Source organism: Bubalus kerabau, chromosome 17 (assembly GCF_029407905.1).
Source record: "Bubalus kerabau isolate K-KA32 ecotype Philippines breed swamp buffalo chromosome 17, PCC_UOA_SB_1v2, whole genome shotgun sequence".
Classification (NCBI taxonomy): domain Eukaryota; kingdom Metazoa; phylum Chordata; class Mammalia; order Artiodactyla; family Bovidae; genus Bubalus; species Bubalus kerabau.
Window position 1 is genome coordinate 48275364 of NC_073640.1, and position 17276 is coordinate 48292639.

A 17276-nucleotide genomic window follows, 5' to 3' on the forward strand; every position below is an offset into this window, starting at 1 on the left:
GGAGCTTGTTCCCTTAAGGGCCTGAGGAAAGCTGGTGGTGTGATCCGAAACTACAGAACTACCAGTGCCTGATAAAACCCACATGGCCTCAAGTCCTGCGAGTTCCCAGGTTGGAATGATTTGGAGCCCAAGGCTGCTGTCCACCAGTCCTCAGCCGTTTAGATATTTGGGGGCTTCAGTAAGGCCCAGCTCCACACTCTTATCTCCAGAACTTAAACTTGGGGGGAAAAGGAAGGATTCTCAATGACCTTTTTTCTTCCTGAGAGTAGTGTAGATCTGTCCTTGGCCCTCCTGTGATTCTATCTGCTCAGTTTGGGAGAGTGCTGACCTCAGAGCCAGGATAGGTTGGGGGAAGGTTGCTAGGAAAACAAGTGATGGTTGGGGCTGGGACAACAGAGCACTTGGTTCCAAATGGAATCACTTGGAAATGTCAACTCCACTTGATCTTTGGCAAAGGTACTTCCACATTTTCTCCAGGAGCTCTGCTCTCATAGCAGGAAATGCTTCCCACTGTAAACACCCCGAGGCCCCAGGGAGCCACCTGTGCCAGGTGCCTGGCCACAGGCCTGTGGTCCTCCTGGGAGGGATGTGGGCTGGGCTTGGGGAGCTAGTGGTGTATAAAACAATAGATACCCTGTCCTGAGCAGCGCACTCCAGCCACCGCCATGATGAAGGGAGCACTGCTTGTGCTGGCCTTGATGGTGACCAGAGAGCTGATCTTCCAGACGAGTGAGGGTAGGAAGGAGGGACCGAGGGGCTCTTCTAATCCTTGCCCCATGCCGTCTCACTGCATCTTCCCCAGTCCTGTCCGAGCTGCTTCTAGGGTCAGATTCAGAGGGCAGCTGTTTGATCAGTGCCCAGGAGTCCTGCATAGACTGCCTTAGGCTTTCATTCTTTGTAGAGGGGATGGTGTGGAGCAGGGTCATTAGCTGTGCACACCCTTGGGGATAGTTCCTTCAGGTTAATGTTGCTTAATGGAAAAAGAGAAGCAGGCTGATGATCTTGAGGGCAGTGGTCAAGGGTAGAGGGGTCTCCAGGCCCAGCCCCTCTTGCTGCTCCCTATGCTGGGAGTGCCTCATAGAGAAGGTTTTCTGTCTGGGATGTAAGCAGTCCAGGGAGAGGGCAGGTCTCTGGGGGAAGTGAGTTTGGAAGTTTTGGATGTATGAGTTCCTATCAAGTGGTGGGAAAACAGGAACCTACTGACATGGTGATCCTGTTGATGAAGTGTTTTCTGTTGTGCCTTCAGCGGAAGCCTGCCCTGTTTTTTATGGAGTGTTTAGCACACTGATCCTTGGAAGCAAAACGTTGTTGAATACAACACTTGATTTTGTTGCTGCTACCGATGAGGAAAAAGCAGCTCTAGGAAAAATCCAGGATTGCTACAATGAGGCAGGAATTGATGACAAGGTTTTGGATCTGCTACTCATGGTAATTTACCCGTCCTTAACCCCCACCCTGAGAATTCACATGCGGCATAGTGTAATGTGCCACACGGTAATAGATCATGCTGTCATGGGATATGTGACAGAGAAGACCTATGAACAAAGAAGCACAATAAAACCTTTGCTCCAGTGTGCATCACCTATAATATGCAAGCACAATCCACCTGCACATCCAGCATCCCGTTACCAAACCTGTTCATATCATGCCAATTAACTCACACGGAGTAGGGGACTGATATCAATGTAATATGCTAAGTGTGTTGACTTGTGTGATTTTTTTTTTTTCTAGTGTGAGAGATGCTAGCATTGGAGGACTAGAATTTTAATCTTTGGCAGGAAACCAACCATTTAATATACACATGTGTAGGAGTCATGCCAGCTCTATATAAGGAATATTGAAAAGGAGCCCCTGCCTTAAGAGTCTCTTTCCAGGATGAGATTCTCTGGGTTTGTAAGGTTTATGACTTATCGCCAATTCACTTCATCTTGTGCCCACTCTATTGGCCATTGCTCTGGCTCAGACCCCTATTTCCACTGACATGGTCTCTGTGTCTACAAGCCGGATTTTCCACTGTGGTGTTTTGGTGCCTGAGACTCCTGAGGAGGCTTCTAGGTGCCTGTGGCTGCTCACTTGGGCTAGCAATGTATCTCTTAATGGCCTAGCTCTTCTTTCTTGTTCTTGTCATACAGTATTGGAGATTGTGAATAGTCTCTCAGCTTATTTTTCTCAAATTGTTAATTGTTCAAAATGAGAGGTTTTCAAGAACCAAAGTTTCATGCACTAATAGGAGGTCACAGGGCACATGGGGTTGTTTACAATACCTGCATGTATATTTCATCCACCCAGCACATCTGACAGAAGAGGATCAGGTGCAGAATATGTGACCCAAACCTAGATACCAGCACTTTGCTCCTCCATCAGGACCAACCCTGGCTGTGCCCTGCTAACCCTTGTCATCTCCTCCTCTCCCTGGTGTGGCTGGTGACTCTGTCTCCATCCTGACACCTGTGCCTGGGCTCTTAGGGAGCCATCTTCCCCCTGGTGCCTGATGGCAGCCCCCCTCCAATGGTGGGTCTGTGGGCAGAGGTTCTTACTGGGGATGGGGCTGAATCCCTGAGGGTGAGGGGTGACATGATCCTGGGGAGACAGGATAGCCTGGCTGTGGGCTCAGATCCTGTCCCTCTCCTCCTACTCCCTTCCAGGCTTCCATCAACTTGAGTACAGGTTGCATCAAACATGCAGTGTCCTGGGTGGTGAATTCCATTTTCTGAGCCATACTCAGTGTGCTCTCTTTGTTGACATAGTCTTTGCCAGTGATGCCTCATCTGCACTTGATCTTCCTGCCCTTTTTCCTTCTCAACTGAAGTTGGAATCTAGACACCTGTCCCCGCTGATGTGGTCTTTATCAGATTGACTCTAATAAAATAACTGCAGCTTTGCTCAGTGTGACCAGTGTCTGTGTGCTGAGGGGAGGATGTGAGGCAGGAGGTCTTGGATGATGGTGGGGAGAAGTGGCCCATGTTGTCATTGAGAGCATGGGGACTGTGGTCAAATAGCAAAAGAGTAAACCTAGGCCCTGTCACTGGCAAGCTGTAGGAGCATGGGCAAGTTTGTTGTAAATTTCTCAAGTCATTTTGTTATCTGCTAAACAGGGATTATGTGTGAAGATTAAGCAAAATAGCAGATATGTAACCCCGACTTCATTATCTTGAAAGGATGAAATTGTTTTTTGTGGCCACAGATAGCTTATCTCCCAGTCTGTCCTTTAGCACAGTGGCAGAGCCTCCAGTCCTTTAAATGTCCCTCTGGTTATTGACAGGAGACTCAGGAGATGACCTGAGCAGGCTTATCAGAGGTCCCCTCTTTGTCCCAGCGGCATTCACCATTTTCTGCTTCTTAGGTGGGTGGCTTGAGGAGCCAGACCTTTTCTTAGGGACACTAAGTACCTCTGCTGTCTTTGGGTTCTTCCACAGGGACCAGTACCCCCATTAAGTCTTAGACCAGAAGGAAGGGAGTGGATAGAAAAAGCTACCCCAGTGGGAATGTTGTTTCTATGGAAACACCTCATGCTGTGAAGTGTAAATTGCAGAATTGCCACACGGGCACGTGTCCTGACCCTCCAGCCTACTTCTGAAATTATGAAATGTGTATTTCACATTACCATAGAAGACTTGGAAGGATAGGACTAGGTTTTATCCCTGTTTCCCAGGGTCTAGGGTATTGTCAGACTACTGTCAGAATGGCCCACAAAAAGAGTGGCAAAACTGGTAAAATGTCTCAACCTTCTGGCCAGGCAGGCATAAAGTCACATCAGTTCAGTTCAGTTCAGTCGCTCGGTCATGACCGACTCTTTGTGACCCCATGAACCGCAGCACATCAGGTCTCCCAGTCCATCACCAACTCCCGGAGTCCACCCAAACCCATATTCATTGAGTTGGTGATGCCATCCAACCATCTCATCCTCTGTCGTCCCCTTCTCCTCCTGCCCTCAATCTTTCCCAGCGTCAGGGTCTTTTCAAATAAGTCAGTTCTTCACATCAGGTGGCCAGAGTATTGGAGTTTCAGCTTCAACATCAGTCTTTCCAATGAACACCCAAGACTGATCTCCTTTAAGATGGACTGGTTGGATCTCCTTGCAGTCCAAGGGATTCTCAAGAGTCTTCTCCAACACCACAGTTCAAGAGCATCAATTCTTCTGCGCTCAGCTTTCTTTATAGTCCAACTCTCACATCCATCCATGACCACTGGAAAAACCATAGCCTTGACTAGATGGACCTTTGTTGGCAAAGTCTGCTTTTGAATATGCTATCTAGATTGGTCATAACTTTCCTTCCGAGGAGTAAGTGTCTTTTAGTTTCATGGCTGCAATCACCATCTGCAGTGATTTTGGAGCCCCCCCAAAATAAAGTCAGCCACTGTTTCCACTGTTTCCCCCACGTACTTGCTATGAAGTGTTGGGACCAGATGCCATGATCTTAGTTTTCTAAATGTTGAGCTTTAAGCTAACTTTTTCACTCTCCTCTTTCAATTTCATCAAGAGGTGCTTTAGTTCTTCTTCACTTTCTGCCATAAGCGTGATGTCATCTGCATATCTGAGGTTACTGGTATTTCTCCCGACAATCTTGATTCCAGCTTGTGCTTCTACCAGCCCAGAGTTTTTCATGATGTACTCTGCAGATAAGTTAAATAAGCAGGGTGACAATATACAGCCTTGATGTACTCCTTTTCCTATTTGGAGCCAGTCTGTTGTTCCATGTCCAGTTCTAACTGTTGCTTGCTGACCTGCATACAGGTTTCTCAAGAGGCAGGTCAGGTGGTCTGGTATTCCCATCTCTTTCAGAATTTTCCACAGTTTGTTGTGATCCACACAGTCAAACGCTTTGTCATAGTCAATAAAGCAGAAATAGATGTTTTCCTGGAACTCTCTTGCTTTTTCGATGATCCAGTGGATGTTGGCAATTTGATCTCTGCTTCCTCTGCCTTTTCTAAATCCAGCTTGAACATCTGGAAGTTCACGGTTCATGTAATGCTGAAGCCTGGCTTGGAGAATTTTGAGCATTACTTTACTAGCATGTGAGATGAGTGCAACTGTGCGATAGTTTGAGCATTCTTTGGCATTGCCTTTCTTTGGGATTGGAATGAAAACTGACCTTTTCCAGTCCTGCGGCCACTGCTGAGTTTTCCAAATTTGCTGGCATATTGAGTGCAGCACTTTTACAACATCATCTTTCAGGATTTGAAATAGCTCAAATGGAATTCCATCACCTCCACTAGCTTTGTTCATAGTGATGCTTTCTGAGGCCCACTTGACTTCACATTCCAAGATGTCTGGCTCTAGGTGAGTGATCACACCATCATAATTATCTTGGTCACGAAGCTCTTTTTTGTACAGTTCTTCTGTGTATTCTTGCCACCTCTTCTTAATATCTTCTGCTTCTGTTAGGTCCTTACCATTTCTGTCATTTATTGAGCCCATCTTTGCATGAAATGGTCCCTTGGTATCTCTAATTTTTTTGAAGATATCTCTAGTCTTTCCCGTTCTATTGTTTTCTTCTATTTCTTTGCACTGATTGCTGAGGAAGTCTTTCATATCTCTCCTTGCTATTCTTTGGAACTCTGCATTCAAATGGGTATATCTTTCCTTTTCTCCTTTGCTTTTCACTTCCCTTCTTTACACAGCTATTTGTAAGACCTCCTCAGACAGCCAATTTGCCTTTTTGCATTTCTTTTTCTTATGGATGATCTTGATTCCTGTCTCCTGTACAATGTCATGAACCTCCATCCATAGTTAGTTCATCAGACACTCTGTCTATCAGATCTAGTCACTTAAATCTATTTGTCACTTCTACTGTATAGTCATAAGGGATTTGATTTAGGTCATACCTGAATGGTCTATTGGTTTTCCCCACTTTCTTCAATTTAAGTCTGAATTTGGCAATAAGAAGGCCGGGTCATGGTGGAGAGGTCTGACAGAATGTGGTCCACTGGGGAAGGGAATGGCAAACCACTTCAGTTTTCTTGCCTTGAGAATTCCATGAACAGTATGAAAGGGAAAAAAGATAGGACACTGAACGATGAACTCCCCAGGTCGGTAGGTGCCCAGTATGCTACTGGAGATCAGTGGAGAAATAACTCCAGAAAGAATGAAGGGATGGAGCCAAAGCAAAAACAACACCCAGTTGTGGATGGTACTGGTGATAGAAGCAAGGTTCGATGCTGTAAAGAGCAATATTGCATGGGAACCTGGAATGTTAGGTCCATGAATCAAGGCAAATTGGAAGTGGTCAAACAGGAGATGGCAAGAGTGAGCATCAACATTCTAGGAATCAGCAAACTAAGATGGACTGGAATGGGTGAATTTAATTCATATGACCATTATATCTACTACTGTGGGCAAGAATCCCTCAGAAGAAATGGAGTAGCCATCATGGTCAACAAAAGAGTCTGAAATGCAGTACTTGGATGCAATCTCAAAAACGACAGAATGATCTCTGTTCGTTTCCAAGGCAAACCATTCAACATCACGGTAATCCAAGTCTATGACCCTACCAATAACACTGAAGAAACTGAAGTTGAACAGTTCTATGAAGACCTGCAAGACTTTCTAGAACTAACACCCCCAAAAGATGTCCTTTTCATTATAGGGCACTGGAATGCAAAAGTAGGAAGTCAAGAAACACCCGGAGTAACAGGAAAATTTGGCCTTGGAGTACAGAATGAAGCAGGGCTAAGGCTAATAGAGTTTGGCCAAGAGAATGCACTGGTCATAGCAAACACCCTCTTCCAATGACACAAGAGAAGACTACACATGGACATCACCAGATGGGCAACACTGAAATCAGATTGGTTATATTCTTTGCAGCCAAAGATGGAGAAGCTCTATACAGTCAGCAAAAACAAGATCAGAAGCTGACTGTGGCTCAGATCTTGAACTCCTTATTGCCAAATTCTGACTAAAGGTCACATACTGGGAGCTAAACTTGGGACTTGGGGCTAAGTGGTAAGAGCATTGAGTCCTGGCTTTTCTTTAACCTGCTACCTGAATTTAGGCCTTTAAATTCACTGATTCACTCTTTCTACACCTTGATTGTATGTGTGCCAAGTTATGTATGCTCTGCTAGAGTTAGTATTAACTGTTCAGGTCATACTAAAGAGGTCTAAAATTTTGTTGAAAAGTGCACAGTAAAAATTGAACAGATTAATGGTAAATCGTATTCTTGTATGAGATAAACTGACCTGTAGAAATGTCAAATATTCCCAGATCTGTCTCAATTAACCTTTGTTCTAATGAAGATTATCTTAATGTTTACCCTGAAAACTAAATTCTTGAGCTCAACCAAAAAAAAAAAAAAAATTGAGATAAATAGGAACTATATGGAGAATTGTTCTCTCCAGGTACTACAACAGAAGTATTAGTCTCCATCAGTAGTCTAGTTTTAGTAGAGGAATTAACACATGATCATTGTAAGAGAAAAACAGGTTTTTGACTTTTGATGAAGAAATGGATTTTTAAAAAAATGATGTTGCCAATGACAGCCCAGTTTTTATTTTTCTCCTGCTTTACTGGAAAATCCTCAGGTCCTCAAGCTTGTATCCTATAGCAAGGATCATTCTCTTTGCATCTCTTCTCTTTCTTATATATACTCACTTTCTCAGTGATAACATGTAGCTTCATCTTCACTTTATAAGTTTCAAATTTAAATCTTCAAGCCCATTACTAAAACATTACAAAGCACAGAATTGACCCCTACAAAACATTTGTTAAATTAATGAATACTTTTTTTAAAAAAGCTCTAAAGATTTCTTGAGGGACAAATACCCACAAAATTTAAATAAATCAATAGGCTCTTCAAGCAAAATTTTCAATGGAATAAAAATATCATTTCCCCTTAAAATTAGCAGTTAGTTTAATGCAATCTCAATGAAAGTTTTCTTGAAGAGATCTCTAGTCTTTCCCATTCTATTGTTTTCCTCTATTTCTTTGCATTGATTGCTGAGGAAGTCTTTCATATCTCTCCTTGCTATTCTTTGGAACTCTGCATTCAAATGGGTATACTTTCCTTTTTGCTTCCCTTCTTTTCAAAGCTATTTGCAAGGCCTCCTCAGACAATCATTTTGCTTTTTTGCATTTCTTTTTCTTGTGGATGGTCTTGATTCCTGTCTCCTGTACAATGTCATGAACCTCTGTCCATAGTTCATCAGGCACTCTGACTATGCCAAAGCCTTTGACTGTGTGGATCACAATAAACGGTGGAAAATTCTGAAAGAGATGGCAATACCAGACCACCTGACCTGCCTCTTGAGAAACCTGTATGCAGGTCAGGAAGCAACTGTTAGAACTGGACATGGAACAACATACTGATTCCAAATAGGAAAAGGAGTATGTCAAGGCTGTATATTGTCTTATTTAACTGTATATTGCTTATTTAACTCATATGCAGAGTACATCATGAGAAACGCTGGGCTGGAGGAAGCACAAGCTGGAATCAAGATTGCCAGGAGAAATATCAATAACCTCAGATATGCAGATGACACCACCCTTATGGCAGAAAGTGAAGAAGAACTAAAGCACCTCTCGATGAAAGTGAAAGAGGAGAGTGAAAAAGTTGGTTAAAGCTCAACATTCAGAGAACTAGATCATGGCATCCAGTCCCATCACTTCATGGCAAGTAGGTGGGGAAACAGTGGAAACAGTGGCTGACTTTATTTTTCTGACTTTATTTCTGCTCCAAAATCACTGCAGGTGCTGATTGCAGCCATGAAATTAAAAGACACTTACTCCTTGGAAGGAAAGCTATGACCAACCTAGACAGCATGTTAAAAAGCAGAGACATTACTTTGCCAACAAAGGTCTGTCTAGTCAAGGCTATGGTTTTTCCAGTGGTCATGTATGGATGTGAGAGTTGGACTATAAAGAAAGCTGAGCACAGAAGAATTGATTCTTTTGAACTGTGGTGTTGGAGAAGACTCTTGAGAGTCCCTTAGACTGAAAGGAGATCCAACCAGTCCATCCTAAAGGAGATCAGTCCTGGGTGTTCATTGGAAGGACTGATGCTGAAGCTGAAACTCCAATACTTTGGCCACCTGATGCGGAGAGCTGACTCATTGGGAAAGACCCTGATGCTGGGAAAGGTTGAGGGCAGGAGAAGGGGACGACAGAGGATGAGATGGTTGGATGGCATCACCGACTCAATGGACATGGGTTTGGGTGGACTCAGGGAGTTGGTAATGGACAGGGAGGTCTGGCGTGCTGCAGTTCATGGGGTCGCAAAGAGTTGGTCACGACTGAGTGACTGAACTGAATTGAACTGAACAATGAAAATAACAAGAGCATTTTTTGAAAGGTATTTTATTCTTATAAAAGGGATCTTAACCATTATCATATGATCCAAAAATCTCCTTCCTAAGTTTACACTTGAAAGGAATGAAAATTTATGTTCACATAAAAACTTGCCCACTGCTATTTATTGCAACTTTATTCAGTTTATCAAATCTGGAAAACTGCCTAAGTGTCCTTCAACTAGTGAATAGATAAACAAAGCATGCCACATTCCTACAATTGAATCTATTCAGCAATTAAAAGGAAGAAGCAGGAAAAAAACCCCTTGCAAATGCCATATTGTTGCATGTATCAATAGTTTATTTTCTTTATTGATAAGTAATGCTTCACTGAATTGATATATGTTAATTTGTTTATCTACCCACAGAGTTAAGGCTACTGCAGTTGCTTTTCAAGTTTGAGGTGTTACAAATAAACCTGCTATGACCTGGCAATTCAGACAGAAAAGATTCTGCCTGCAGTGTGGGAGACCTAAGTTCATCCCTGGGTTGGGAAGATCCCCTGGAGGAGGGCATGGCAACCCACTCCAGTATTCTTGCCTGGAGAATCCCATGGACAGAGGAGCCTGGTGGGCAGTAGTCCACAGGGTCACACAGAGTTGGACATGACTGAGCGACTGGGCACAGCACACACATGAGTATGTGTGTGTGTGTGTGTGTGTGTATTTAAAAAAGAACCTGTTGCCACATGCAACAACCTGGAGGAATCTCAAATGTATTCTGATAAATTACAGATTTGGAACTTAAAGATTACGCTTCCCTGGTGGTCCAGTGGCTGGGACTCTGAGCTCCCAATGCAGGGGCCCAGGTTGGATCCCTGATCAGGGAACTGAATCCTGCATGTGCCAGCGAAAATCAAAGATCCTCTGTGCCCCAAGTAATACTCAGCACAGTCAAATAATAAATAAAAATTAAAATGAACATTAAAGACTACAATCATATGGTTTATTTATATTCCATTTACTGTGTTATATTTGGAAAAATCAGTAAACATATGTGTGAAAAAAATGTTAAGTAATTAGTAGTAAGCTGAGGAGATGCCTAAACATGCACACTCATATCATGGGGAGATAAATGAGCTATTAAAGGAAAACCAGAAATAGATCCTAGTCATCATGGATTTGATGAAAAAGATAACTTGCAAAGCAGGAAATTTGCATTGTTTCATACATGAAATTTTGGTGCTGAATAAATAATTGAATATTTGGGGAAATAAAACTGTTGCATCTGTGTCTCCATAGCTTTCTCCAAAATTAATTTCAGATAAGTTAAAGGTTTACACTTTCGAAGACTGGGATAGAAAATGTCATCAAATTCTTAGAAAATGTTATGGAAGGCTTTTTTTTTTTTTTTTTAACAGAGTAGAGAAGAACTTTCTAAAGATGAAATGAAACCAGATTGATAATTTTGAATGCATAAAAAATTAAAATATTACTGCATGGCAAAATGCACCACATACACCTTTTTCAGGACATCACTCAAATGTTATTTCATTGATGTCTTTGGTCATCCTGTTTAAATTATAACATGTGTACCACTCCACCTGCCCTCTGCATTGTTGATCTCCTTTCCCTGATTTCTCTCTTAATATGCTGTATGTTTACCAAGCTTTCTGGCTTATTGATTTTCTATTTTTTAAATTTTATTATTATTATTTTTTAGTTTTATGCATCTATATTTTATTTTATTTTTTAACTTTACAATCTTGTATTGGTTTTGCCATATATCAACATGAATCCGCCACAGGTATACACGTGTTCCCCATCCTGAACCCTCCTCCCTCCTGCTGGTGCACTGAGACGACCCAGAGGGATGGCTTATTGATTTTCTAACACTATCAGACCTAATCTATATGGCAAAGAAATTTTAATCATTAAAGAAATATTCTCCATTGAGAAAGTATCTCACCTATCTGTCTATCTAGTCTATCTGTCTCTTCTCCATCCCCTCTCCACCTAGCCCCATACATACTCTTTTAATTCAGATTCCACAATGTTCTTTGCTTACTCCAATGGAGAATGTATAATAAAACAATGCCCTTCCGAATTTGTAATCAATGGAATATGCTAAGGCATTCAGACAAAACAAAATAAAAATATTAGTGGTTCTGGGCAGGAAATGGATTTATATTTCCACCTGGAACAACTAAAACTGGACAAAATATAGGAAAGAATGATATTCAGAAATTGAACTTCAGTCCACGGTGGCCAGTGTGGTCACATTTGCAGAGCAGAATACTGAAGTGGAGAGAGTTCCACAGAAAAACAATTCCAGGATTCTGCAAGAAGTCCCCAAGTCTTCACTGCATATTGTTCACTGTGTATATATGAGAAAACTGCCCAAAGTGAGGGAATAATCTGAAAGGAGCAGAGGAAACAATACTGAGAATTTGTACAGGTCTGAAAATAGTTTGTATTTCTAACAGTCTTAGAGGAATACCTAGGTTATTTATGGTGAGTCAAGTATTTGATTAAGGAAGGGATCTTCAGATCAGATCAGTTGCTCAGTCATGTCCAACTCTTTGCGACCCCATGAATCGCAGCATGCCAGGCCTCCCTGTCCATCACCAACTCCCGGAGTTCACTCAGACTCACGTCCATCAAGTCAGTGATGCCATCCAGCCATCTCATCCTCTGTCGTCCCCTTCTCCTCCTGCCCCCAATCCCTCCCAGCATCAGGGTCTTTTCCAATGAATCAACACTTCGCATGAGGTGGCCAAAGTACTGGAGTTTCAGCTTGGATCTTAGCAGTGGTATAAAATTTGCCTTTTCATGTGAATGCTTATGTACCAGCTAAACAAGGCTTAAAAGAAGCTTCAAATGGATCAGCCTATTTCAAAGTAGAAGAAAAAAGCTCAGGAATATCTATAGTATTACAGAGGTACCTAGTACCTAAATTTTAAATTTTAGAATATATGGCATCAAAAAACTAGCTAGCAGCATGCAAAGCAGCAGAAAAATATGAACTGTGATCAGAAATAATTAATATAAATGACTCATAGGAACAAAGACATCAATACAAACAATTGGAGAATTGAAGAATAGAATCAATATAAATAATTGAAGAACTCAACATAAACAAACCCAGAAAACACAAACATGATACAGTTGGTAGACAAAATATTAAAAGTTATTAAAATTGTATTCCAGATGTTTAAGAAATGAGAGGACCACTTGGACATGTAAACTTGAAACATAGATATATTTTTTAAAAGACTTGAATAGGTTAAAAAATATATTCCACTAGATGGAATGAACAATGGGTTAGGCACCATAGAAGAAAATATTAGTAAGTTTGAAATAGACAATGACAGAAACTATCCAAAATAAAAACCAGAAAAAATTGAGTAATGATAAGAGGATCAGTGAGCTGTGAGACAACCTGGGGGAGGGGTAATACATGATTAATTGGAATCTCTTAGGGAGTAGCCAAAATCTTCCCATATTTGATGAAAAATATAAACCTATAGGTCTATGCTAAGTCACTTCAGTTGTGTCCAACTCTGTGCACCCCCACAGACGGCAGCCCACCGGGCTCCCCCGTCCCTGGGATTCTCGAGGCAAGAACACTGGAGTGGGTTGCCATTTCCTTCTCCAATGCATGAAAATGAAAAGTGAAAGTGAAGTCGCTCAGTCGTTTCCGACCCTCAGCGACCCCATGGACTGCAGCCTTCCAGGCTCCTCCGTCCATGGGATTTTCTAGGCAAGAGTACTGGAGTGGGGTGCCATTGCCTTCTCTGATAGATCTATACTACTTAGTTAACTTTAAGCATAAGAAAAATGAAAAAAAAAATTCACTTAGCCCATTGTAATCAGATTTCTTAAGTGTGGTGATAAAATGGAAATCTTCAAAGCAGCCAGAGAAACAGAGGAACAGAGAGAACATCGGTGTACTTCTCTTAGAAAACAATGCAGTTTACCAAGTATTGAAAGTATTAAAAGAAAAAAATACTGTGAATCTCTAATTCTCCACCTGATGAAACTATTTTTTAAAAATAAAGGAAAAAGAAACACTTTTTCACATATGCAGAAGCTTAAAGGATTCATCACCATCACACCTGCACTACAGGAAATACTAGAGGAAGGCCTCCAGGATGGATTGATGTGCAAGGTGGAAATCTCAAACTGTACCAGGGAAGGGAGAGCATGGATGATTGTCAGTCTGAGGAGATCTATTTCTCTATCACTATCCTACCTGGAGAATCCCATGGACAGAGGAGCCTGGTGGGCTACAAGTCCATAAGGTCGCAAAGAGTCAGACACAACTGAGCACACACACATCCCTTATATACAGAGATTTAATACATTCACAATGGATTTTCTTGGACTAAAGTATTCAAATAATACATTCAAAAGCAGAAATTACAGCTGTTGATAAAATTAGTAACTTGTAATTTAGCTCAAAGAACAATAACTTGATAAAACAGAGACATAAAGTGTAATAAAATATGGAAGACTGTGTAAGAGATAACATGGGACACAGTAAAAAGACTCTCAGTATGTAGATACTGAAATTACTGGTAGGAGTCCTGTCTCCTGCCTAGAGCTGACTGGCAGGAGGACTCCCAGGGAGCAGAAGTTGCAATGTGAGCCCACAGCTGAGGGCATGGAGTAGGTCAGCGGGGATGCTGGCCTCAGTACACTGGGCGGCCAGTGCTGCTGCTTGTGTTGCTTTCTGCCCTACTTGTCTTAAGGATGGCTCTGGCTGGAGGGACCTAAGGGACATGGGCCAAAGCAAAGGACCCTTACAGAGCTCCTTGGAAGGTAAAAGAGCAATCCTCTGGCAATACCTAGATTGGGTGTACCGCCAAAGCCAAGTGGGGTTTCCTGGATGAGATATTAGCCAGCCTCCTGGGCACCAAGAGAACTCCTTAGCAGTGCCAGGAGAGGGTGTTATTCTTCTTCTTCTTCTTTTTTACTTTATTGGATTATAGTTGCTATACAGTGTTACGGAGAAGGCAATGGCACCCCACTCCAGTACTCTTGCCTGGAAAATCCCATGGACGGCGGAACCTGGTAGGCTGCAGTCCATGGGGTCGCTAAGAGTCGGACACGACTGAGCGACTTCACTTTCACTTTTCACTTTCATGCATTGGAGAAGGAAATGGCAACCCACTCCAGTATTCTTGCCTGGAGAATCCCAGGAATGGGGGAGCCTGGTGGGCTGCCCTCTATGGGGTCTCACAGAGTCGGACACGACTGAAGGGACATAGCAGCAGCAGCAGCAGCAGCATATGATATTTGTTTTTCTCTTTCTGCCTTCCTTCACTCCTTATGACTGTCCCTAGGCAGTCTCTCACAAGTGGCACAGTTTGTTCCTTTTCTGTTGTTTATATGTACCACATCTTCTTCTTCTTCTTCTTTTTTTTTTTTAACAACTGCTGGGTCAGATTTGATCTTTATTTCAATGGTAAAAAATTAACATTTTTTTTCTAGTTTGATTTTTTTAATTAATTATTTTAATTGGAGGCGAATTATTTTACAATATTGTAGTGGTTTTTGCCATACATGGACATGAATCAGCCATAGGTGTACATGTGTCCCCCATCCTAAACCCCTCTCCCACCTCCCTCCCCATCCAATCCCTCAGGATCATCCCAGTGCACCAGCCCTGAGGACCCTGTCTCATGCATCAAACCTGGACTGGTGAGCTATTTCGCATATGCTAATATACATGTTTCAATGCTATTCTCTCACATCATCCCACCCTTGCCTTCTCCCACAGAGTCCAAAAGACTGTTCTATACATCTGTCTCTTTTGCTGTCTCGCATACAGTGTCATCATTACCATCTTTCTAAATTCCATATATATGCATTAATATACTGTATTGGTGTCTTTCTTTCTGACTTACTTCACTCTGTATAATAGGCTCCGGATTCATCCACCTCCTTAGAACTGATTCAAATGTATTCTTTTTTAAACTGAGCTGTAGGAATTGCTTGTATATTTTTGAGATTAATTCTTTGTCAGTTGTTTCGTTTGCTATTATTTTCTCCCATTCTGAAGGCTGTCATTTCACCTTGCTTATAGTTTCCTTCGATGTGCAAAAGATTTTATGTTTAATTAGGTCTCATTTATTTATTTTTGCTTTTATTTAATTATTCTAGGAGGTGGGTCTTAAAGGATCCTGCTGTGATGTATGTCAGAGAGTGTTTTGCCTATGTTCTCCTCTAGGAGTTTTATAGTTTCTGGTCTTATATTTAGATCTTTAATCCATTTTGAGTTTACTTTTGTGTACGGTGTTAGAAAGTGTTCTAGTTTCATTCTTTTACAAGTGGTTGACCAGTTTTCCCAGCACCACTTGTTAAAGAGATTGTCTTTTCTCCATTGTATATTCTGGCCTTTCTTGTCAAAGATAAGGTGTCCATAGGTGCGTGGATTTATCTCTGGGCTTTCTGTTTTTTTCCATTGATCTATATTTCTGTCTTTGGGCCAGTAGCATACTGTCTTGATGACTGTAGCTTTGTAGTATAGTCTGAAGTCAGGCAGGTTGATTCCTCCAGTTCCATTTTTTTTAATATTTTATTTTATTTTTTAACTTTACAATCTTGTATTGGTTTTGCCATATATCAACATGCATCTGCCACAGGTATACATGTATTCCCCATCCTGAACCCTCCTCCCTCCCCTGTCCCCGTACCATCCCTCTGGGTCGTCCCAGTGCACCAGCCCCGAGCATCCAGTATCGTGCATCAAACCTGGACTGGCAACTCGTTTCATATATGATATTATACATGTTTCAGTGCCATTCTCCCAAATCTTCCCACCCTCTCCCTCTCCCACAGAGTCCAAAAGACTGTTCTATACATCAGTGTCTCTTTTGCTGTCTCGTATACAGGGTTATTGTTACCATTTTTCTAAATTCCATATATATGCGTTTGTATACTGCACTGGTGTTTTTCTTTCTGGCTTACTTCACTCTGTATAATAGGCTCCAGTTTCATCCACCTCATTAGAACTGATTCAAATGTATTCTTTTTAATGGCTGAGTAATACTCCATTGTGTATATGTACCACAGCTTTCTTATCCATTCATCTGCTGATGGACATCTAGGTTGCTTCCATGTCCTGGCTATTATAAACAGTGCTGCGATGAACAATGGGGTACACGTGTCTCTTTCAATTCTGGTTTCCCCGGTGTGCATGCCCAGCAGTGGGATTGCTGGGTCATAAGGCAGTTCTATTTCCAGTTTTTTAAGGAATCTCCACACTGTTCTCCATAGTGGCTGTACTAGTTTGCATTCCCACCAACAGTGTAAGAGGGTTCCCTTTTCTCCACACCCTCTCCAGCATTTATTGCTTGTAGACTTTTGGATCACAGCCATTCTGACTGGTGTGAAATGGTACCTCATTGTGGTTTTGATTTGCATTTCTCTGATAATGAGTGATGTTGAGCATCTTTTCATGTGTTTGTCAGCTGTGTGTATGTCATCTTTGGAGACATGTCTATTTAGTTCTTTGGCCCATTTTTTGATTGGGTCATTTATTTTTGTGGAATTGAACTGTAGGAATTGCTTGTATATTTTTGAGATTAGTTGTTTGTCAGTTGCTTCATTTGCTATTATTTTCTCCCATTCTGAAGGCTGTCTTTTCACCTTGCTTATAGTTTCCTTTGTTGTGCAGAAGCTTTTAAGTTTAATTAGGTCCCATTTGTTTATTTTTGCTTTTATTTCCAATATTCTGGGAGGTGGGTCATAGAGGACCCTGCTGTGATGTATGTCAGAGAGTGTTTTGCCTATGTTCTCCTCTAGGAGTTTTATAGTTTCTGGTCTTACATTTAGATCTTTAACCCATTTTGAGTTTATTTTTGTGTATGGTGTTAGAAAGTGTTCTAGTTTCATTCTTTTACAAGTGGTTGACCAGTTTTCCCAGCACCACTTGTTGAAGAGTTTGTCTTTAATCCTTTGTATAGTCTTGCCTCCTTTGTCAAAGATAAGGTGTCCATAGTTTCTCAAGATTGCTTTGGCTATTGGAGGTCTTTTGTATTTCCATAC

General features: G+C 41.7%; 1 protein-coding gene across 1 annotated transcript in view; it reads left to right on the top strand.

The window, feature by feature from the left end:
• Window positions 1-665: 665 nt before the first annotated feature.
• The window catches only part of LOC129632099 (major allergen I polypeptide chain 2-like), a 40445-nt gene continuing 23834 nt past the window's right edge, over window positions 666-17276 (top strand). The window contains exons 1-2 of the mRNA XM_055553524.1: window positions 666-729; window positions 1247-1428. Of these exons, the coding sequence (XP_055409499.1) occupies window positions 666-729; window positions 1247-1428 (246 nt within the window). The remainder of the gene's footprint in view (window positions 730-1246; window positions 1429-17276) is intronic.